General features: G+C 47.7%; 1 protein-coding gene across 1 annotated transcript; it reads right to left on the reverse strand.

Annotated features, from left to right (window-relative positions):
• Nucleotides 1-4,687: 4,687 nt before the first annotated feature.
• Nucleotides 4,688-16,683, reverse strand: ACCSL (1-aminocyclopropane-1-carboxylate synthase homolog (inactive) like). Its single transcript, XM_078058140.1, is given in 18 exon segments — nt 4,688-5,100; nt 5,889-6,042; nt 6,129-6,271; nt 7,546-7,687; nt 7,781-7,826; nt 8,592-8,681; nt 9,748-9,848; nt 10,254-10,331; nt 10,574-10,671; nt 11,633-11,699; nt 11,932-11,982; nt 11,985-12,015; nt 12,398-12,468; nt 12,919-12,978; nt 14,250-14,383; nt 14,386-14,509; nt 14,511-14,803; nt 15,319-16,683. Coding segments are annotated over 17 exon segments (1,725 nt in total). The 5' UTR covers nt 14,763-14,803; nt 15,319-16,683; the 3' UTR covers nt 4,688-5,017.
• Nucleotides 16,684-24,138: the final 7,455 nt, after the last annotated feature.

The raw sequence follows: 24,138 nt of genomic DNA on the forward strand, positions 1-24,138 counted from the left end.
GCCGAGAAGACCACCGCGGCGAAGGGTCGGCCTGCGGGCCCTGGTCTTCCTGGCTGGCACGTGGGGGCGCCTCCCTCTACCTCCCGGCCTCAGTTTCCCGATTTTGAAGCAGTTAGAGTGCCGGAGGTTCCTTGGCAAACATATGCCTGCTTGCACCCACGGAGAAGCCTTTCTGGTTAAAGCGAGGGCATCCTTAAAACATCTTTCCCCTAGGAGAGTTTTTCCACTGGCATTTGAAATTCTCCTTTCGCTCCATGGGACATTTGTTGAACTCTGCCACAGACCCCTACACGTTCTGGGGCTTCGGCAGTGAGTTAGGCTACCCAGGCCCCAGCCTGCGCAGAGCCTTGAGTAGAAAAAGTCTCCTTTCCCCATGAAATAAGCAGGATCCTTCAATACAAGTATGGCTGGGAAGACTTAGGGGTCTTCTGACCACTCCACTTCTTTTCTCTTTGGCCTTACCAGGAACATTGTGACCTTAAGCAGCTCTCATGACTTTGTTGGTCCTCTGTGTGATGTTCTGTAAAACAAGCCAGTTCTCTCCATTTGAGTCATATTCTATGTCATTCTGGTTAAGTACTCTTAATGAATGCCTGTCTTGTGCCAGATCTCTGCAAAGTGCTGGGATAGGGTGATAAGCAAAACAAACAGTGGGCCTGTGGTTGATTGGGAAGGCAGACATACAAATGGGAGGACTATTTTTTTCTTAAGATTTTATTTATTTATTTGACAGTGAGAGAGGGAACACAGCAAGGGGAGTGTGAGAGAGAGGCAGGCTTCCCCCTGAGCAGGGAGCCTGATACGGGGCTCCATCGCAGGACCCCGGGATCATGACCCGAAAAGAAGGCAGAGGCTTAACCGACTGAGCCACCCACGCACCCCAAATGGGAGGACTGTTAAGAAAGAGATTACCGGTGCCATGGAAGCAAGCAGCAGGGAGATTCACCCTCAACCCCAATACATGCATTGACCCCACATAGGAAGCCACACACATAATTGCTATAAACACTAAGGAAATGATGGCTGAGTTCTGAAAGGTAAGTCCTGGTTAGCTGGTGACAGGGTGGAGTCTTGGAAATAGGGATGCATTTGATAGGGCCTTGAAGGTCAGGGTCAGTCTGGAACATTAACATTCTCAGGAATTGAACTTAAACGGACACATTTTCTTGAAAGACACAAGTTGCCAAAACTGACACAAGAAATAGAAAATGTGAATCGCCTGATTCTGTTACAGAAATTAAATTTATGAGTAAAAACCTTCCCGTAAAGAAAACTCCAGTACAGATGGCTTTACAGGTGAATTTTACCAAATATTTGAAAATTTTAAAACAAAATTGACACAAACTTTCAGAAAATTCAGGAACGAAGATTTCCAAAACATTTATGAGGTCAGTATTACTCTGATACCAAAACCAACCATGCATTACTAAAAAGAAAATTATAGCACAATACTCCTCATGAAAATAGATGTAAAATTCTTTTGGTGGAGGGGAGCCCACCGCCCAATGTAAAATTCTTAATATCAAACCAAATCCAACAATATATACGAGGAGGATGCATCCTCCGTGCACCTTATTGCAGGAATAGAACGTTGGCTTAACATTTAAAAGATTCAATGTAAGTCCCAAAGATACAAATGTAGGGATCCGAAGGGGCACATGCACCCCAGTGTTTATAGCAGCAATGTCCACAATAGCCAAACTATGGAAAGAGCCTAGATGTCCATCAACAGATGAATGGTTAAAGAAGATGTGGTGTATATATATACAATGGAATATTATGCAGCCATCAAAAAATGAAATCTTGCCATTTGCAATGATGGTGGAACTAGAGGGTATTATGCTGAGCAAAATAAGTCAATCAGAGAAAGACAAATATCATATGATCTCACTGATATGAGGAATTTGAGAAACAAGACAGAGGATCATAGGGGAGGGAGGGAAAAATGAAACAAGATGAAACCAGAGAGGGAGACAAACCATTAGAGACTCTTAATCTCAGGAAACAAACTGAAGGTTGCTGGAGGGTGGGGGGTGGGAGGGATGGGGTGTCTGGGTGATGGACATTGGGGAGGATATGTGCTATGGTGAGCGCTATGAATTGTGTAAGACTGATGAATCACAGACCTGTACCCCTGAAACAAATAATACATTATGTTAATAATAAAAGAAGATTCAGTGTAATTTACCACACTAACACTTAAAACAATTATATCTTCTCTAGAGGTATAGATAAAAACATATGACAAAAATTGAACCCTTATTCATGGGAAAAACTCTCAGCAAACTAGGAACTGAAGGAACTCTTATCTGGTGAAGGGCAGTATGAAAAATACTTACAGTAACATTGTACTTAAGAGTCGGGTGCCTGGGTGGCTCAGTCGGTTAGGCGTCTGACTCTTGATTTCAGCTCAGGTCATGATCTCAGGGTTGTGAGATCAGCTACTCACTGGGCATGGAGCCTGCTTAAGATTCTCTCTTTCCCTCTCCCTCTGGCTCCCCACCCCCCTCATTAAAAAAAAAAAAGCAAGAGTGACCTCAGTCCTGCTAAGATTGAGAACGAGAATGTCCTCCCTCACTACTTTTATTTAACATTGTACTGGAGGTTCTAGGCAATGCAATTAGAACAGAAAAATTAGAAATACTAAAAAGGAAGAAGGAAAATCACCTTTATTCACAATCAACATGATTGTATACATTGAAAATTCAAAGAAATCCCCTCCCCCCACCATGCTACTAGGGCTAATAATGAGTTTAGCAAGGTCACAAGATACTGTCAGGAGAGGATTCTTCCTGGGTCTCTCATGATTCTGCCTGTCTTACAAGGAGGGGCATTGACTGTCTTTGTTCTAGACTGTCTTCAAGGAGATACACACTCACGTACATACACGCATATATACACACATGTGTAGAGTGAACAGCATTGGATGATAGCAATAGTGTGTCTCTCCAGAGCAAAGGGTAGGTTTATTACTCAATATAATAAAGATAATGTCTCCTTTGGGGCCAGAGTTCAGGCAAGCTTACTGCTCACCATAAAAGAATCTTGTTCCTTAAGCTTGGGTTTGCTCTTCTGCAGGACACCCCACAGCAGGTGCAGTCATCAGCAGGTCCTCCTCACTTTTCCCTGCAGTAATCAGGGCTTGGGGAACCAAAAGCTGATACTCTGATTCCTCCTACTGTTGTGAGTAATAATTCTCCGACCCAGAATTCTCATGCCTTCTGCCAGCATCCATGAAATCTGTTTGTACGTAGGGTAAAATCTCAGAGCCTTCAAAGTTCTTGATAGATACAAGATACAAAAATTAATTGTTTCACACTAGCAAAAAACAATTAGAAAATGGTTAACAATACCTTTAGCAAAACATGAAAAGCATAGTATACGGATAAACTTAACAAGATGTGTGTAGGACGAAATGTGTGCTCTGAAAGCCACAAAGACCTTGCTGAGTGAAATTAAAGACCTAAATAAATGGAAGGAGATTCCATGCTCATGGATAGGGAGATATTAAGTTTTCTCCACTCAACCATTCAAATCTTGATGGGAATGGAATACAAAAGAGTCTATCCCTTCCATGGAAGGCACCATCCCTTTCAACCGAGGGCAGTGTCCTGATGAGACTATTAGCCCCCATTACAGAGATCCCAAGAGCACCTCTGCCTCTCATCTTTCACATCTGCATCTTCTCTCTGGTCCCATGAGCTCCCTCATTCATCCAGTGAATTCCCGCTCTGTGTCTGTTACCCTATTAGTCAACTTCTAACGAACACTGTCTGGTATAAAACAAAACAAAACAAAACAAAACAAAACAAAACAAAACGAAACACCTAAAGAATCAGGATTTGCTGGAATACTGCTTTTGTTGATTAAAAAAGAAAAGAAAAAGATTGTCATTGAAGAACAAGAACCACCAAATCTGGACCCAAGAGAGAGGATGGTCACAAAGCCAAGTGACTGACCAAAGCCATCAGTTGGTGCTAAAAGCTCTTTTGTCATCTATAAAATGTGGTCTGTGCCAGGCCCACATCATAGCCTCAGTCCTTCGACTGAAGTGCAGATATGCAAGAGCTTTACAGAGAAACTCCCAGGTGGTGTGATTTGAACGGCTGAAAACACTAGAGATGAACATGGAAGACCTCAGGCTTATCACTAGAGATTCATTTTAAAAGCCTTTTGAGGGGCGCCTGGGAGGCTCAGTTTGTTAAGCATCTGCCTTCAGCTCAGGTCATGATCTTGGGTCTTGGGATTGAGCCCCATGTCATGCTCCCTGCTTGGTGGGGAGTCTGCTTCTCCCTCTTCCCCTGCCCCTCCCCGCGCTTGTGCGCTCACGTGCTCTCTCTCAAAATACTTAAAAAAAAATTTTTTTTAATTAATAAAAGCCTTTTGAAAAAGCGCAAAGAACTCCTATTTGGAAGAAGGAACATCTGGCATTACACCCTTACCCTGCACTGCAGCCACACATGAGCAAGGTGGGTGTGATCTTGTGGGATACGATGTCCCATAGGATCCTGACATCTAGAATGTGCTTTGTCAATTAGGGATCACTTTTTTCCTTCCTTTTTCACCTTCCCTGGACAGTATTCTTCACAAACAATTTGCCTTAGAATTTAAAAGAAACCCACACCCCCCAAAAAAAAAATCTCCCAGAGGTGATACAAAGAATGTACAAAAGAAAATAAGCCTAGAATTTAAGAGAACATGAAATTTATTAGATGCGGACTACAAAAATAAAACCATAAAATCGGGACCCAGCAAGCCCCCACCCCAACCCCCATAAAAACACTTCATGTACACATACATGGCTAGCAAAGACTAAAAAGATGCAAAGCTTCCAAAGCGACAGATGCTCAGCTTGAGAAGGTTGATGACTGGGTCAGAGGAGCCCATTCCCGGAGGGGCCCACTGTTGGTTCAGTTACAACACCAGGCCCAAACCCCAGGCTTCTGGCCCAGAGGCTGACGTCAGGGAGTCCCTGAGCACGTGACTGGCTGCAGCCGCTGGGTGGGAGGCAGACCTCTTACTCTCTCTGTGCACTCTCCAGTTGCTTCACTCTCAGATCCCTCTTCTGCTCCTCCAGCACCTGGTAGAACCAATATATGGCTAGAGGGTCCAAACAGGGACAGAGAAATGAAGATTTAGTGGGTTTGTGGGTGGGCCCTAGACATCCCCAGAGCCTGGCAGACCACCACAGAGCCCCTCGCTCAGGGATGCTGACGTTCAGTCCTCCCTTCTTTGGGATGGATTTCCAAGTCTACCTGCTCTCATGAAGCTTCACTATCCCAGCATCTGCCTGCCAGACACCTTCAGCTCTCATATCAAATCCCGTAACTTGGCTCATGGCCTTGGCCTCATCAGGTTTTCTATCTGCCTCTATTTGCTCAGTCCATTCTCCAAAAGGTATTTCTGTGACATAAATGTTCTCGTTAACGGGTCTCTTCCCAGAGGGAGAACAGTATCTGGCACGTGGTGAGACGCAATAGAAAATTGGCAAAATGAAGGTCAGATTCTCCAAAACCTTCAGAGGAGACTCTGAACTCCGCAGTGTAATGTACAGGGACCCCCCACGGCCCTACCGGCCTCTCTCCCCTGCCGTACCGCTAGCCCCAAAGGGCAGTGTACCACTTCTTCTTAGTGCACAGTCCCAATGCCCTGCTCCAGGCAGCCACAGAACAGATACCCAAAGGGTGCGGTGTTCTTCGCGGGCCTATCTATGGGTTCCTGTTTGCAAAGGAGCTCGAGGACGTGGAGGTAGAAACAGAGGTCATAGCAGGGCTGGCGCTACCGGCTGCTGAAGGCCAAAAACAAGAGAAGATCCAGGAACTGGGCGACAGAGGAGTTGACAGGGCATCTTTGAAGGAGGCCAGGATCGGGAGGTCGGGACCACTCACCTTGTTTTAGCCGGAGGGGCCTATCCGCAAAGACCATGCGGAACCAGCCAGCCTCCTTACACATGTAGGTCTTGCCTCGGGACAAGATGAGCTTGTTATCCAGGAAGCGGCGACAGAGCAGCAGCTCTTCCTCAAAGGTGCACGGATCCAGGTACTAGGGAAGGCCGAAGGACAGGGCTGAGCCAAAGACGCATCAGGCAGGGCTGCCCAAGAATACCACACCTCATTCCCAGAGCTCACCACTTTCAAGTTGATCCAGATGTAGAGGCCAGAGCCACGGTTGAGAAAAGGGATCCCCAATGCCTTCAACTTCTTAGTGATGTATCTGTGAGCTCTCTGCAGCCGGGAGTGGTAAGTGGGCAGGTACACTCCGTCAATCCACTCTGGACGGGTCGGGGGAAGATAGCCGTCACGGGTCTGGTGGCAGAGATCTGCAGCCTTATCAAAGGCTCCCTCCCTGGGCTTTGTACCAGCTCTTTCTATCCAAGCCGGGCTCTGTGTTATATCTGGGCTGACAGTAGCCATACCCAGCACACCTTCTCAATAGTCCAGTAGTAATGTTCTGATACAAAGAGTCGGGGTGCCCCTGAAGTGGGACAGATGCTGCTGTTGCCAACTGGGCAGATACTCAGAGCCTCACACAGTGGACTTCGAGAAACCTAGATATGCTTGGGGAGGCCCTTAGCCCAGGTGTTCTTAGCACTGGCAGCACATTAGAACCACTTGGGGAGCTTTTTAAAAGTCCCGATGCCCAGGTTATACCTCCAGATCATCTAAACGAGAATCTTTGGGGATAGAGCCCATGTATCAGTATTAAGCTCCCCAGATAATTCCCATGTGTCCAAGGTGGAGAACTCGTGTCCAAAGGGCTAAGAACCTGGTTTCTGCCACATATCAGAGGGCCTGGCACCATGCACGGAGCCATCTGGTTGGATTTCTCCTATCGACCCCTTTCCCCCTGCCAAAGCTGAAAGCAAATTGTTTCTAAACCAGATTATCAAATTACATTAATTTGTATCATTATATCCCAGCTTTTAATTTAAATCCTCCAGCCTGGCATCTGCCCTGTTATAGGGAATTAAAGAAGGGGGGCCTTATCTAAGTTTGGGCGATGGCATTAAATAGAGGGGGTTGGGGGAGGTCTCCTCTAAAGCCAGGATTCACTTGTGATCCATGGAGGAAACTGAATGCAGGTGCCATAGATCTAGCCACACCCACTTGCCCAAATGGCAGCTCTCCTTTGGCCACCTTGGAAGATGAAGTCAAGTCCTATTCAAGGAGTCGTGGCATTTTTGGGTCATCTTTGCCTAAAGCAAGCCGGGCATTGGGGAGGGAAAACTGACCTTTGCATAAAGACTGGTTTCTGTCTTTCAAGCCTTAGAGAACAATCTGCCTTTCCAGGCACAGCACGAGCTCCCGAACATGAAAGCCCATCTGTGTTTCCGGCCAGCAGCCACGTCTTGTCTCTGCCTACTGCGCGAGCTGAGCTACAGCCTGCGTGCCTTCAAACCTCCTGTCCTGCCTCCATTAAACCCAAGACCGCGAACAGGGTCTCAGTGGATTAGAGGTATGTCGGGGGCCCAAGCAGACCCAGGGACTCCCCCATGGCCATGAGGCCTAGCCACGATCCCAGCCCGGGATGGGACTCGCTGCCTACCTCGGTCCCGAAGCAGCCGGCACAGCTTGTACTGGGCGATGCCAGAGACACTGTGGAGATAGCCAAAAGAGCTCACGGCAGAGGCCACCTCCTTGTTGTGCGTGTCAAGAACACCAAAGCGGAAGCCAGAGATGCCGAAATCCTAGAGGAAAAGAAGTAGGGGGAGGAATACCTGGTTTGCCCGCCTCCTGGCCCCCTTTCCTTTCCTACCCAAATACAGGAAGCTGGGGCTTACCTTACTGGTGCCCCAGATCACATGGGTCCTGTTGGGGTCAGGCAAACTGGAGAGGAGACAGTACAATCAAGGTTATAAAGACATATTGAAAGGATGAAAACTTGGGGTCAATGAGGGCAAGAGAGGAAAACGGACTTGAGGTCATTCCTAGACATAAGAGCCTATGGGGCCCAAAGTTCAAGAAACAGTTGCCCCAGTTAACAGCCAGGGCGTCAGCAAAAGGTATCCTTGAGGAACTAGATGGGACAGCTCCCGAGTGCCCACCGAATGAAGCCCAGGCCCCTCAGCCTGGCTCAGAGCCTCCCTGCAGCTGGTCCAAAGCCACCTTCTTGGCAATCAGCTCTTCACACACGTGGGCCACCCACCGTTTCTAAAATGTGCTCACCTATTTCTAACTGCCCCACTTCGGATAAAGCTGTTCCTTCTGCCCAGCATGGCCTTGCCTTGCTTTGGCTGCTGGGATCGTATCTTAGGGCCACATGCTACCCTTAAGAAAGTTCTGCCCTATTTCTCTTCTTTCCCTATGCACTACTTATAAAGAAGTTCCTACCCTGACCTTCTGTGGGGCTCTATGTAGACGTGGGACAGTGCACTTTCTACCTTGCCTTCAAGTTATCTCATGTACAAAACAGCATTACAAAAAGACACGTGGGAGGAAAGAGGATGCTTTGCTCATTTTCACACTCCCGGTGGCACTTGGCCCCAGTTCCTAGCACGTAGCCAATTAAGTTTATGGCCCATGAATACACCCTGCAAAAGCAGGAACCTCATGGCTTGCATTCCAAACTCCAACTGAGGCCAACAAACTCACCTTTCCATGCTCAGAATGCTGTGGACTGTGATGGATTCATCAAACACAGACAGCATGTAAATCTCATCTATAATCACATGTAGGTTGTACCTGCAAGTAGGGCAAAAGAGGGAGAATATTATCTAGGTTCTCTCTCATCTCAACTCCCTTTCTTTCTTGGGCTTCTCTGGATACAGTTCAGATACTCTTACTGCTCTGGCGGCCCATCCAACCCTTCCAAGGGGCATGGTAAGGCAGAAGGGGCATACACCTTAGACCTGGCTCGGGGGTAGGAAGGAATAGGACCCAAAGACACTCAACAGAACATCTAACCCTTCGGCCGTCAAGCAGAGACCAATGCAATGGGGAGGGCTGCGTGTCCCAAAGAGTTTTATATCTGGTACAGTCAGGAGCTCCCACCCAGGGTCCAGATTGAATAGTGGCATTAAGTGGGCTAAGTGCTAATGCAGGTCATCGTGTTTTTTCTCCCAACAGCCCTCTGAAGCAGTGCTGGTATCTCCATTTTATGGATGAAGAAACCGTTTCTGAGACAAAGTTAGTTTCCTCAATTAGCAGGTGCTCGAGCTGGGATCTGAACCCAGTTCTGTCAAATTCCAGCCCACACACTTCCAGCGTTCTTCCTCTTGTCCTCACGCTCTGCCATGAATTGGTCTGGATTAGAGTTATGAAATTTGGATAAGTGTGATTCTTCTAGAAAATGGGGAGGTTAGCACCCCCTATTGAATAGGGCTATTTCAAGACTCCAGAGATAACTGATGTTAACATGTCCGTGGGAGTGGGACATAAGGGTTCTCTGGGGACACATCTTCACCCCACAAGGTCTGAGAGTTTGGCTGCCTCGGTACCTCAGGCCAAGTAGTTGGGAAACGGATGCTGGGAGAAAGTGGTTACATGACAAGAAGAGGAAAAGCAAAAAAACCAGATCACAATTGTTATGTAGGTGTCTGTACCTGGGCCAAAAAAAAAAAGGCAAAATGGCAAAAAACGTTCAGTTGAAGCATGTGGGTGCATTTTTTTTACTTCAATTTCAGTGAGTTGTACATAGCTTTGCAAAGTATACTATGCAGTAAATATACTGGGGTAAATGACATCTGGTTCTGACTTCTAGGAACCTTGTTCAGGGACTTCGTGTAGTCTCAAGGGGTGAAACACCTACATCTTGGCAAATTCCAGGTATTCTTTCAGTGAATCTCGGGAGTAGACATCCCCCAGAGGATTCTGAGGGTTGATTAGCATGAGACCTCTGACCTTTTTCCCCTAAAAAAAAAAAAAACCCAAATTAAACAAAACCCCCCCAAAACATCACTGAGGTGAACATAATAGGTCCCTCACGTCTACCTCAAGTTCAGCCAAAGGTCAAGTCAGGATACCCAGTTTTGGACACATCCTCCCCACCCCCGAGGCCTTTAGTTGGGGTCTCAGCAACTTAGGTAGGATCTGGAACACTCAGCTCTCTTAGCACCCACAGAGAGGGAGCAGGAGGAGCTCTGGGGGCTGCCCCCAGAGACAGGGGCTCAGGGCTCCTAGGCGGACACGCCCCTGGGACACTGCCCCTTCCAAAGGAGCCCACAACACCTTGGTGAGAACACTGTCCCAGATCTCCGGACCCAGCCCCTCTCAGGGGCAGCAGTGCCCACCCCGAAGACATGGGTCCCTCCTTACTATAAGCTTCGCCTCAAGCAGAGCTTGCTCTAGCTTGTCCACAGTGAGCTCCAATGGGCGGGGGTTCGCGTCCCTGCTCTGGAGGCAAACACTCTGCCTGAGCACCGCCTACCTGGAAGCTTCTAAGCCCTGGTCCCTCGCTCCTCTACACATCGCCCAACGCCTCACACCCAGGCCTGCAGTCCCACATGCCCTCCTTGCCCTAATTTCCCCATCCTCCCCCCACCATCACTTATATGGGAGGAGAGCGAGGTCCCCTACCCCTTCCAAATGCCCTTAGGACAGTCCATTGTCTGGGGGGGAAGGGGCCCCATTCTGACCTCACTGTCGAGGTGGACGAGAATCAACTCAACTTTTGAATACCGGTGGGAACTAAAGATGAAGCCGCCATAGAAGGGGGTGGGGGTCAGCAAGGCCTCTGGAAGCACAGGGAGACAACCCTGTCAGTCGGGGGGGGGGGGGAAGGGCGTCTCAGTCGGAACCTGCCAGCCGTGCCCCCCCACAGACAAGTAGCAACACTACAGACAGAGAAGGTTAGTTTGGCAATCCCTCCTACTTGGGGCTTAATTTTTGGCCTCAGGCTCTATAAAAGTTACATTCTTATAAACGTTATGTGGGGAAACACTAGAGAAGGGGAAGAATATTGCTAGGAATGGCTCCGAATTGAGGTTACAAACCCAAACAGGCTTGCTAGCGGGTAGAGCGCTAGTCATCCAGCAGGTCTCACCAGCTCCTGTCCAAACATTAGAAGCTGAGGTCCGTGCCAAGAGAGGGCACTCATCTCTCTGCATGGTCCAGGCTACCTGCACCTGGTGAGCTCCTGGGTTCTTTCCTTCCCCTTCCTTTGGCCTCACGGATGAGTTAACCAAACACCTACTCCTCTGAGTGAAAGTGGCCATCTGGGTAACTTCCTTCTACGGAGCGAGAGCTCATTAAGACCGGAGACTCTTGTTTGGGTGTTGTTAGGAGGGAGACTGAGAACAGATCCCTCGGCCTTATTTGATCTAGAACTAATTTGCCTTTGGGGGTGGGCAGAGGAGGATACAGGAGTTAGGAAATCTAACTGCTCTAAGCTAATTTACCAGGGCTCTCTGTACTGATGTTGAGTCCAGAAGCCCAGCTAATAATATAATGAGTTGGCTCCAATTGTCACTCTTTCTGAGGCATACCTCCTTGAGGCATGTCCCATGTTTTCCTTCCATATTAAATGGGGACCCAAATCTGTCACTCCTATGGAAATAGTACAAAGATGTTCTAATCAGGGTAGAAGTTCCAGCACTTTAGGGGAAAGGCCTCTGAGTCAAGATATTCTTCTTCCCTAAGGACCAGTGCCCACGAGCTGCTCTTTTCCTGAGGGAAAGCAGAGCCCACTGACTTACCACCTGGATCACACAGAACCATGGCCAGTGTGGAGAATACAGAGGAGCAGCCATTTAGAACAACTACCTGAAGATGCACAGAAGGCAGAAGTCAAAAACCAATCCCCATGTAAGAAGGTCTAGCCCCTTTGTCTCCCTCCCCCTAGGAGGGACAGGCACCAGGAACCTCCTCTTCTATGACCCATTGGCCTTGGCTCTGCCCTGGCCCTAAGGTCTCTGCTGGTTCTAGAAAATGCAGCGAGTCCCCCAAGAATACAGTCCTCTACCAGGGTGGCAGTGAGGCTTGGAAACGGACTCACATTTTCTGGATCGAGCTGAGCAGGTACCTTGCAGTAGTAGGTCAGGAACTTGCAGTAGTAGGTCAGGCCACCTCTTCCCGCAGGCTGTGGGTAGACCCAGAGAGACTGTGTGGTGCCCAGGCCCAGGGACCTTTCCTTATTCAAGGTCTAGCCTATGGTCTTTTCCAAAGAGCAAGGCATCCAACCTCATGTCACAGGGCTACTGGCTGACGCCATCAACTCTCCAGGTGATGCAGACAATAGGTGTGAGAGTTTGGATGAGAACTCAGGCCTTCTGAATACAGGGCAGTGCTATTTCTACTACACCGGGCTCCCTCCTGAGGTGGTTTCACTCTAGACATTTTCTAGAAGTTGTTACCCAGAGAAATAGGGAGGTAGCCAAGCAAGAATCTGGTGCCGGGGATCCTTCCCTCCCTGAGAATAGGTGTCTGGGGGCCACGAGACTTTAGATCTGGAAATTACTTACAATGGTTGCCCTGACCAATCAGGATACTGCAGCAGGACATCCTCAGTGAAGTTCATATCACTCTGACTCAACTGTTGACAAACAGAGCATGAGGACAGCCAGACCAGGGAAGACCAACCTGCCTCATCCTACTGCTAGGATGCGTATGGGTGTTTGCCCTACAACCCAGGGCCTTATGGAAGAAGAATAGGGAAACATGCCACATGCCCCTTCATGAATGGAGCCCCCAATCTCCTTGTCATAGGTTACATAAAGAGAATTCACTGAGGAGTGTTGGATGACCTCCACAACCCTACACTTGGGCCAGAGTCTCCCTTGGCAGCCTACCCACCATATACCCATCCAGAGCACACCCCTAAACACAGCAAGCCAGGAGGTCAGATGTGTTATTCGAGAAGCTGTTTCCCCATTCCCTTCCCTAAACTCCTAAGTCCCATTCCTGTATCTACCACATGCTAAGAAACAGTCTAGGGGGACTGGACCCGATGGTGGGTCCCAGCATGGCCCAAGACTTGGCTTACCCTTTCAGTCGTCAGATCAAGGCAGAGCTTATTCTCACTGATGCCAAGGTTAATGAAGCCCTGGAGATGGAAGGAATCGATCAGTCCACTTGCCCTGCCCTCTAGGGACCTCCTTAAACATTCCAGTAAGGACTCATCTTAGATTATTTCAAATGGAAATCTCACTGCCCCACGAGGCAGTTCACTCCATGTCTAACAGCTTCAAGTGTTAGAAAAGTTGCCATTGATTCAAAAATCGTACAGCTTGCAATTTCCCCCTTTAGAGCTACCCAGTACTTCTATCCCTGAGAGCAGGCACTGAGTTCTTACTATGTGCCAGGCCCTAGACTCAGTGCCTCATGCAGTGGCCTTACTTCTCATAACTCCTGAGAAAAAGGTTCTATTATGATCCTCACTTTAAGAGAGGGAGGCTCCGAAATGTGGACTGCCCCACTAGCCACATGACCTCGGGGACGGGCAGAACGCCGTCTGCCTGGCCCCAGGGCCTGCCTCATGCCCATCTCTGCTACTTCCATATCAATGTGAGGCCCCTTCGAGTTACTGGAGGAGATATGGTTCTTCAGAGTCCAGTGGAGATGCAGGACTCAGTTGGTCCCCAGAAAAAGCTGATGACCATTGACCACATATCACTTAGCTAGAAACAGAAAAGAAGGTATGATTCGGGCTGTCCTCCACCCTCTGGCTAGAGAGCTGTTGTGAACCGCTCCTGCTGGGAGCCTGTCACTGGCTCCCTATCCTAACCTCACCATCCTAACACCTCACACCTCTTGTCACGTCACTCATGTTCCCCAATCTAGCCTCAGGAGCCTCATTTTCCCATCACTCCAAGCCCTTCCCACTTTAAAGCTTTCACACCTGCAGCTCCTCCTACCTGGAAGACCCCCCTCCCACCCCCTACCGCCCCTACCACATGGTTGGCTGATTCAGCCTTTAAGACACCTCAGACCACCCAATCAGGCCTCCCTTTACTTCTCTCAGGTTGTTATTATCAATGTTCCTTTCCCCAGTGCCAGACAATATTCAGCAACTAGACTCAGTTCCATGAGGGCGGGTTTGCTTAGCACTGTGACCACTGTGACCTAGTGGGCAAGAGCAGGGACTGAGGGAAAGCATGCGGAAGAGGGGGGCGGGAAGGACCCAGACACAGCTCTTAACTTTCTTGGCATTGTCACCTTGCTCCTGTGCCCATTCCCTTATCTCTAAGATGACAATAGCGTCTACTTCATGGAACTAGGAAGAGTGAGAGAGAGCCCAGTACTTGGCAGAGGACTCAGTAAATCCTAGTGATCGGGGCCCTCGAGGAGGTGTCTCTCCCCGCCCCCCATCCTCACCAAGGGGTTCTTGTCCTCATGGTATTTGTCTCCTTGGTACATCTTGTAGTCCTGGAAGCTGGCCCGGTACGAGGCAGAGGCTTCGATCCCACGGTTAGACAGGTGCTGGCTGACAAATGTCGCTTCGGGATCCTCAGTTGGAGAACTGGCTGGTCAGGCTGCCCGGCTGATTGGGCCCCCTGCCCACCTCCGACATCCCCCCTCACATCCAGGGAAGGGCAAGACGGTTGGAGCCCCAGGCCACCCGTGGTCCCAGACTGTTAGGAGATTGACCAACTGGGACATTAAGTTGCCCAGGAGGGCTTCCTGCTCCCCGGTGGCCTGATGATGCCTTTGGTCCCCCAGCACCAGATCCTGCTGCTGGTGCCTGGCGGCCAGCTGCATGATATGCTTCTCGATGGTCTGCTGCAAGTGCATCATCTCCATGGGCTGGGTGCGGGTGCCCTGGCTTCTGAGGCCCTGACCCCTCATCTGACCACAGGGCAGATGGAGGGTGTCTGATTGGTGACTCATGCTCTGGGTCTTTGTCTCGGCCTCAGCAGGCTGGCTGGAACCTGTAGATAGAGAGGGAGACCATGCACTGCAGCAAAGGAGACTCTCCTTGACCCTCAGGTTCAGGCCTGATCTCCGGCTCCTCACTGCCTCCTCCTACTTCCACGCGTGGGGTACAGGCCCATGTCGGTTCAGGAAGAATTACCGACTCATTCAACGGCAATGCTTAAGTGGCCCCAAGCCCAGACACTGGAGCACTGTACTTCAATGACATTAAAATGTGTCCTGAGAAAAAGCGTTAGGACCCACTTTGAGAAAAAGGGGAAACTGAACAGGTAGGCTCTGGGGGCTCCACCCTGTGCCTCAATTAGAGCAATTCCTGCTTTACAGGGTTCTAAGAAAAAGGGATTTTGAAGACAGAGAGAGAGAGAGATGGAGAGAGAGAGAGAGAGAGAGCTGGAGAGAGAGAGATGGAGAGACCCAAACACCTGGACACCCAGAAAATAAAAAGCCTCAGTAAATTATTCTGCTAGAACAGAGGTTAGTAAACTACTGCCCAAGGGCCAAATCCAGCTACCTCTTTTTGTAAATAGCTTTATGGGAACGCGGTCACATTTGTTGGTTTATGTATCACCTCTGGCTGCTTCTACGTCACAATGGCAGCGTGGAACAGCTGGGACACAGACCATACGGCTCACAAGGTCTGAAATATTCATCATCTGGCCCTGTATGGAAAAAGTTTGCCATCCCTTATCCTAGAACATCAGCCCTTCGTTTTATCTCTTTTTCCTAAGTTGGCCGTACCAGATATTCAAAGCTCGGTCCTTCCACTCCTCCCTTGTGTCCCTTCCTTATAAATGCCTTCAACCTGCTCGCTGGGACGGCCACCTTAGACATTCATCACTAGTAACCACGGGCGTGATACATGGTTCTTGAACTTCAGACTTCACCAGCATCACCTGGAGGACTTTTAGGACAGGGATGGCGAGGCCTCATTGCCAGACTTTCATTCAGTAGGTGGGGGCTGGGAATTTTTGGTTCTAACGAGTTCCTGAGACTCTGCTTTGAGAACTTCTAACATTCAAACCACCCTTTCCTCTGAAGAGAAGTCAAAATGATGGGTAGGACCTAAGAAACTCCTTTTTAAAGCCTCAAAGAACCCAAATACTGGACACTCTGCCCAACCTCTTCCGACCATGTTCAGTCAGCTTGTGATATTCCCAGAGCAACTAGTACTTCCCCTGAATGACACTTAATACAGTTCCTTGTTCAGGGTCTCCCCAGGGCAGCCTTCATCACGATATTGTTAGCACAGTGCCCAGCACCTAGCTAACTAGTAGGAGAGGCACAACCACGGGGATATTGCTGAGTCCATGAAGACAGGAGCCCTAACTGAGGACTTGGCTATAGAAGATGGAGCAATGACCAGATGCAGCCACAGGACAAAGTCGTATCAAGTCTTGACTTAGGGTGCCAACCTCTCATCAACACTGATACAAAGAACTTCACTCACCAAAATTAGGAACATGCATACTGTTTAGAAAGAAATGGAACAAACATAAGCCCTCATGCCTAGGCTAACCCTTTGTTCCACAAGCAAAAGCTTTGTTCTGGCCCAAACTCCCTCCCTTAAAAGTAGGAAGGTCATTTTAATGGGGCTCTCCACCCTGCAGGTAGGTAGGTCATGCTGTCCTTCCGGATACAGATATCCCCCCGATTTAGGATGGTTCAACTTACGATTTTTTTTTTTTAACTTCACAATGGTGCAAAAATGATATGCATTCAGTAGACACTGTACTTGGAATTTTGCTTTTGTTTTTTTAAAGATTTTATTTATTTATTTGACAGAGAGAGACACAGCGAGAGAGGGAACACAAGCAGGGAGAGTGGGAGAGGGAGAAGCAGGCTTCCCGCGGAGCAGGGAACCCGATGTTCAGGCTTTTAGGACAGGGATTGAGCAGGGGCTCGATCCCAGGACCCTGGGATCATGACCTGAGCTGAAGGCAGATGCTTAACAACTGAGCCCCCCAGGCGCCCCTATACTTGGAATTTTGAATTTGAATCCCTGGGCCAGGGATATGTGGGAGGATCCTGTCTCGTGATGCCGGGCACTGGTAGTGAGCTGCAACTCCCAGTCAGCCCCACGATCACAAAGGTCAACAACCATCTTACAACTATCCCGGACCCAGACACCCTTCTGTTTTTCACCTTCAGTACAGTATTCAATAATTTACAGGAGATATTCAACACTCCATTATAAAGTAGACTGTTAGAGGATTTTGCCCAGGTGTAGGTTCATGTGAGTGTTCTAAGCATATTTAAGGTAGGTTAGGCTAAACTAAGATGTTCATTAGTTTAGGTGTATTAATTAAATGCATTCTCAACTTGTAATGGGTTTATCATTACATAACCCCCTCATAAGTCAAGAGGGATCTATACTTGGATCGCATAGAAGGGTAGTTAAGGGTCAAGAGAGATTCCTGTGGTTTTGCCTTTCAAAAAGTGGTGCCTATCATCTCTGTTGGTCCTGGGGAGTGCTGGTGGGAAGGGTCACAATGGTGGACAAGATCTCTTTTCAATGGGCAAGAAGTTATCAATGGGGGGGGGGGGGGTCTGCTTTCTTCCAGAGCTGGGTTCTCACATATTAAAGGCCTTGTCTTGCGTCAACTTAATAACAAAATCAAAGATGTCACAGCTCCATAGTATCCACTAGACCAGCACATGGCCCCAGAATTTAAGCAGTAATTAGGGGCACTACTGGACTCCTTGCCCTGGAAGTCCTTGATGTTACCAAAGTTCCACGATTCTGCCCCATCTACCCAGCTCTCAGCCAGGGACTCTAGGACCAAAGAAAATAGCAATCAGGATCACGTAGAGAAACCGGAGGCCAGTGTGGCCCAACAAGCCATTGGAGGAGAAAGGCTGCTTACAGCAGATAGAATGAGGACCTCTCAGACAGGCTTATGGGACAACAAATAGGTGCCAAGGCAAGTACCTGAAAGAAGCGTATTTTCTTGGCAAAATGTATTTTCTAATAAGGAAGGAAGTATGTGTTGGGGCGCCTGGGGGGCTCAGTCGTTAAGCGTCTGCCTTCGGCTCAGGTCATGATCCCAGGGTCCTGGGATCGAGCCCCGCATCGGGCTCCCTGCTCGGCGGGAAGCCCGCTTCTCCTTCTCCCTCTCCCACTCCCCCTGCTCGTGTTCCCTCTCTCGCTGTGTCTCTCTCTGTCAAATAAATAAATAAAATCTTAAAAAAAAAAAAAAAAAAAAGGAAGTATGTGGCAAGGCCAGGAGGAAACCTGGCAGTTAGGCCTCTGCCAAGACTTGTCTTTGCTATAGGAAAAGTCTATTGTGAAAGACATTGGCTCACAAAGGCAATAATGTCCCTGGGGTATACTAACCCTTTCCTCAAGTCCTCTTGTACGTACCTTTGGTTTCAGTATTCCCCAGCTTCCAACCATCTACCTGTTATGTCACACTCAGGACCTTCTAGAACAGCTAGAAGCAGTGTCTCAGAGCCAGCCCAGCAGACAGCAATAGCCCTCTGAAAAGGCTGACAAATAGTAGAAGCTGAGAAGGAGTGAACATAGGAAATGAGCTGGGAACAAGCTGGTCTCCTGTTTGTTTGCAATGCCAGCACATGGGTATACCCTTTACAGCAGGAAATTTTTGATGTCACTTTTCCTAGTACCCTACAAGCTCTTCTAGCTCTGTCTTACCCTCCAACCTTCCCTCCCTTTGCCATGTACCAGCCTTCCCTGGTGTCCCAGTCCTCTGACCTAATTCAGATATTTCCTTCTTATTATGATAAGTAGGATAAGGATTGCAGAGTCTCCTCTATGTGCTTGGGAAGCAAGGTGTTGGGAAGAGAGACCCCTCAACACAAGTTGCAAAACTGAAATCTCAGGTAAAAGCAGGCTTGAAGAGCTTAGGTTATATTTTAGAGTTCCTACTCACCAATTGTAGCATGTTGCAAGAATTATCTTCCCTGTCTGGGCATCAGTTTCTCCATATGTTAGATAAGAAGATGCCTCAATTCAAGGTGAGAAAACTGAAGATTAATGAAGATGAGTCACTTCCATGGTCCCACAGGAGAGCCAGGATTTTAAACCTCAGACCTCCCACTTGAGTCCAGAACTTCTGGGAACGAGCGTAAGTTGGCTGAAAACCAGTCCTTGCATGGACAGCAGCTGGGCTTCATGTCACAATGCCCAGGAGATCTCAATTTCTGGAGTTGGATTAACCTCATCCAACAACTTTGTCCTCCTCTATTGTTCGTGACTCAAATTCCCCGGGCAGAAGCTAATAAATACTCTGGATGTGGTTACCTTAGACTTGCATTTCTCAGAGGATCACTTTTCAAATACAGTGTCCAGAACACAAAATCCAGACACATGAACAGAGAGCATGAGGTAAGACCAGTGCAGACAACAGAAAGACTAACTAGACTCTAGCTACTAAGGGTAGACTGTAAAATAATCACTTTTCTGTTCAAGGAGATAAAAACCCAAGTCTGAAAATTGGCAGATTGGAAATTGTTTTCTTTCAAATCTGTCCTTTTGATAATCCATTCTAGAGGGTAAAATGCAATGACCAAAAGTGAAAAGCCTCACCGGAAGGGTTTATTCTCATATTAGATAAACGTAAAGAGAAAATTAGTGACCCAGAAGAAGAGGCTGAAGAAACTTTCTAGAATGTGACATGAAGACACAAAAGAAAGTTAAGAGAAGATATGAGAAAATCTAAAATATACATATACATATTCATCTGGAGTCCCAAAGGAAGAGAAAAATGGAGCAGAAGCAATCTGAATAAGATGTTTTATCAGTGCCAAATAATCAGACACCAAAGCATGGATTCAAGAAGCCCAACAAATGCAAATTAGAATAAAGAAATCTACATATATACATACATATATATTTAGGATAATATATATATATATATAATCTACAAAAAGCAAACATCTCAAAAGCAGCCAAGAAAAAAAAGTTACCCTTAAAGGAATAATAGACCAGAAGCTGACTTCAGCCGACAGGGGAAACCTGAAACAATGAAATGTTATTTTCAATATACAGAAAGAAAATAGCTCCCAACCTAGAAACCTGTAGCCATCAAAGCATCAATACTTCATTAGGCAGTACCAATTCCTCCCCCTAGAGGAACTGGATTTGTGTGGAGGATACTACTAATCTGCACAAGTAGGTTTGCCTTTAAAAACTTCAAAGACAACTGAGAGAAAGAAACCAGACACAGTACATATTGTACAGTTCTACTTATAGAACTAGCAAAAGTAATCAAGAGTGATAAAAATCAGAACAGTGGTTGCCCGGGGAGAGAGTTGGGAAACTGACTATAATGGGGTGCAGGGAACTTTCTGGGGAGATGACGTGATCTAGAACTTAATGAGGTGGTGGTTACATGGCCATAACCATTTGTCATAGTTCAAACTGTACACTTAGGAATTTTACTATATTTAGGAACTGGGTTTTTTAAATGCAGCTGTAGCTAATTTAAAACTCTGTTAGGATATGAATAGCAAAGTGAAGTTTGTTTCCAATGCTAGCCCATCGAGTGGGAAGACCAATATGGGGGCAGGTGCCAAGTACACAGGAGCATATTTACAGAATTATCTATAGTAGAAAAAAAACAAAGAGCCAATTCACACACACACACACACACACAAAAAGGCACATATAGAAAATGTTTAAGTCTGGATGAAATTGACAATTTAGCTTAAAAATGTAGTTTATTAATCCTAATTCCAGATGAGAAAGTCAAAACAATTTACATAGAAGTTATCAAAGAACTGATTCCCTAAAAAAGTACCGGTCCCAGACAGTCTCATCAGAAACTCTACATTATTGCAGTGCTATTTAAACTATTCTAGAGAAAAGGAAATATACCCACATTTTATAATTAAACAATAACGGATTTGATAAAGTTCATAGTTTATAGTTAATAGATCCTAGTGGGATCTATTAAAAAATCACTTGATCTATAGACACTAAAGAGACATCTGACAAAATCAGACACCCATTCTTGACTTAGACAATAGGATGAATGGATACCTCTTTTTTTTTTTTTTAAGATTTTATTTATTTATTTGACAGAGAGAGACACAGCGAGAGAGGGAACACAAGCAGGGGGAGTGGGAGAGGGAGAAGCAGGCTTCCTGCCAAGCAGGGAGCCCGATGCGGGGCTCGATCCCAGGACCCTGGGATCATGAACTGAGCCGAAGGCAGACGCTTAACCGACTGAGCCACCCAGGCGCCCCGAATGGATACCTCTTTAACATTAGACACCTCTCAGCCAAAAAGCCAGCCTCCTATTCAATCGGCAAACTCTGAAAGGTTGGAAATCCTGAACAAAAGAAAAGGTTACCCACTGTCACTGTTAAATATCTAACATGGTACCAGGGGTCTCAGCTGAGAATATTAGGCAAGGAAAGAAACTAGAGTTAGAACAAGGGAATTTGGAGGTCTGCTATCTACAGATTACTACTCTCTGCCTGGAAGACACTAGAGAATTGGCAGATGATCTACAAGAGAATTTAGTGTAGTTATAGAATGGAGGCCCAACTCATGTTTCTGTAAATACAGTTTTATGGGAACACAGCCACACCTCTGTTGCACATATATGCCAACCAGACTTTGGTAGTAAACACTAGACCGGTACTTTCAACCCCGGGTCACTTACCTAGTGAGTGCGCCTAACAACTGCCCAGCAGCCCCAGCCCCAGCCCCATGCAGCATTTAATCCTAACTGCTAGGAAGTAAGAATTAGTCCCAGCCTTCAGATGGACCAACTAAGGGCATAATTTATTACAGTCCATTGAATTTAATAAGGCCCCCCAATATATCCAGAATAGGTATGAATGGTGTAAGCTGTTTGGGGGGACACAGGACCCTCCAAAACTCCAATATGATCAATGACAGCTAACACTGCTTGAGCACTGCCTTGAACCAGGCTCTGGTCTGGGTGATTTAATCCTCAAAACGACTGTTAGGAGAGTACCGCCATTAGCCTCACTTTACAGATGAGAAAACAGAGGTCCCAAAGAAGGAGGTGACTCACACAAGTAGGATGGGAAAGGGGAGCTTTAACCCCAAGTCTGCTAACCCCAGGCTCCAACTGCCCTCTTAACCATCCCTCCTCAAGGCCTCTTCCTGGAAAGCTGCACATACCTTCAAAGCTTGGTGTTCACTTGTGGGAATCCAGAAGCCCCCTACCCCACCAGGGGGCTCAGGAGCCCCAGCTGAAGCCCCAAAGCCCCTCTCCCGCTCCACATCCCGCGGCTCCCCTGTCCCCACTACTCCACATTTACCTTTGTCTCTATTTCCACTCATCTCTTCTCCAGTCTAAAATCCCCATTGTGCCTGATGAAACTATCCTTGACCATCAGGGCTCAGAGACCTCTCCACCGCCCTCCTCCTCTCACTAAGCTTACTTACGGCTTTGGGCACCCATGCTCTGCTTTTAAGTACAAGGTGGTTTCAAGGGCAATAATAAGATCCACCTTTTCCTTCCCAAGGATCTCCCCAGGCATTCTCTATTACCTAAAATGGCCTTTCTTTGCGTCTTTACAGAGAAAGGCTCAGCGACACCCACACATGGAAGAGCCATGCATTGGAGCCAAGGTTCTCAAATTTTGGAGGCATGGCACCACCTGGAGAGCTTCTAAAGAGCAAGAGGCTCTAGGAATAGCTACTGCCTGGGCCCATGTAATAGCTCAAGGCTGCCAGGTGATTCAAATACTACCAGCATTTGAGAACCACTGGAGCAATCAAATCTCAATTAAAGAACAAATGAGCTACTAGCTTTCCCCACTTCTGGAGAGGCCATGATTGAGAACAAGGTGAAGTGGGTTAACCTAGGGCAGGAAGGACAACTTGACAAGGACACCCTGGAACGAGTGCCAGAAAGATTGGTCCCAATCCCCCCAGCCTTACCTGACTGCATCTTCTTGCCAGGTCTTGCTGGTCTCCAGTGATTCCCTGGTTAAAGGGGGAGGTCATGAAACCTACCTCATGGAGGGTGGTGGGAAGGCTAAAGGGGAGGATGGTAGGGCAGGTAGAACTACCACATAACTCTTTGTGTGGGCTTATCGCTTTCATCCTGGGCAGCTCTGTCCCACTTTCCCTGAGGGTCAACAAACAGAAACAAGGCCAAAAGCAGCCTGTGGTCTGAAAATGCCCTGCCTTGTCACTCTTCTCCAACTTCAGTGGGTGTTTGTCTAATGCACAGATGCCTGGGCTCCACCAAGGGATTTCAACTCGGTAGGTCTGTAATTGGGCATAGTAGCCTACATTCTAAAACAAGCATGGCAGGTGATGATGGACTACTCTTGGAGAGACGTTGCCCTAGCAGACTCCACGTGAGAGGAAGTTTGAGCTGTGGGTGGGCACCTTACCCCAGAGGGTTAGGACCTCATGTATCCCCCAGCCTGGCCTGTACTGACGGCCCATCCCTTCTGTCATTTATCTGTTCACTCCCCATTCATTAAAGCACAAAACTAGAACCAATTCACCGGGTACTTATTATGTACCCATACTACATGTGTTAGACCCTGTGTAGACTGTGTTAGGCCCCGAGACTCTCAGAATGAAAGAGAAGGTCCCTGGCCTCAAGGAGCCCCAGAACACCTCCCAGTGGAAAAGTCTGATCACATCTTTCCTGTGCTCAAGATCCTCCCATGGCTCCCCTTCACCCTACAGGGGATATAAAGTCAAATATCTTCAGGGACACAACAGTAACAAATGCGCAAAGCTGGCTTAAGGCAAAGGGTAGATTGGGGAGGACATTGGCTAACTGCAGCCGGCATAACCTCCCTACGTGCATCAAATTAAAAAAAAAAAAAAAAAAAAAAAGTAAGCACTGTGAGCATGGTTTGACCAGATTCTGTCAGAGCCCCAGCCATCAGTCTGCAACATCACAATCCAAACTCATTCATGTGGCCTATCAGACTCTAGAATCATCAATCACAGATTACCTCCCTAATCTCATTCTTTGCACACCCCTCCCACTCCCACTGCCTGTGACAAGCCCAAACACTGACCCTCCTTAACTCTCCCAGAACGCCATGACCTCTCATTCCTCCTTTGTACCTACTGTTCCCTGCACTCAGAAAGCCCTTTCACAGACTCACCTGGTCGGCAGACCTCAGCTTCTCCTTCAGGTCTACACGTGCGTGTCACCTCCTCCAAGGAATCTTCCTTCCCTGACTCCCCAGGTAGGTTGAGGGGCCCACGCCCTATATCCCCATGCATTTTGCCCAAACAGAGGGTAAAAAGCACATAAGCCAGGCAGCGTGCCTCAGGGCCTTTGCTCCAGCTGGGCTTGCACTGCCCTGCCCCTAAAACCCTGTTGGCTCACTCTCTCACCTCCTTGTCCCTGCTCAG

Source organism: Halichoerus grypus, chromosome 11 (genome assembly GCF_964656455.1).
Source record: "Halichoerus grypus chromosome 11, mHalGry1.hap1.1, whole genome shotgun sequence".
NCBI classification, from domain to species: domain Eukaryota; kingdom Metazoa; phylum Chordata; class Mammalia; order Carnivora; family Phocidae; genus Halichoerus; species Halichoerus grypus.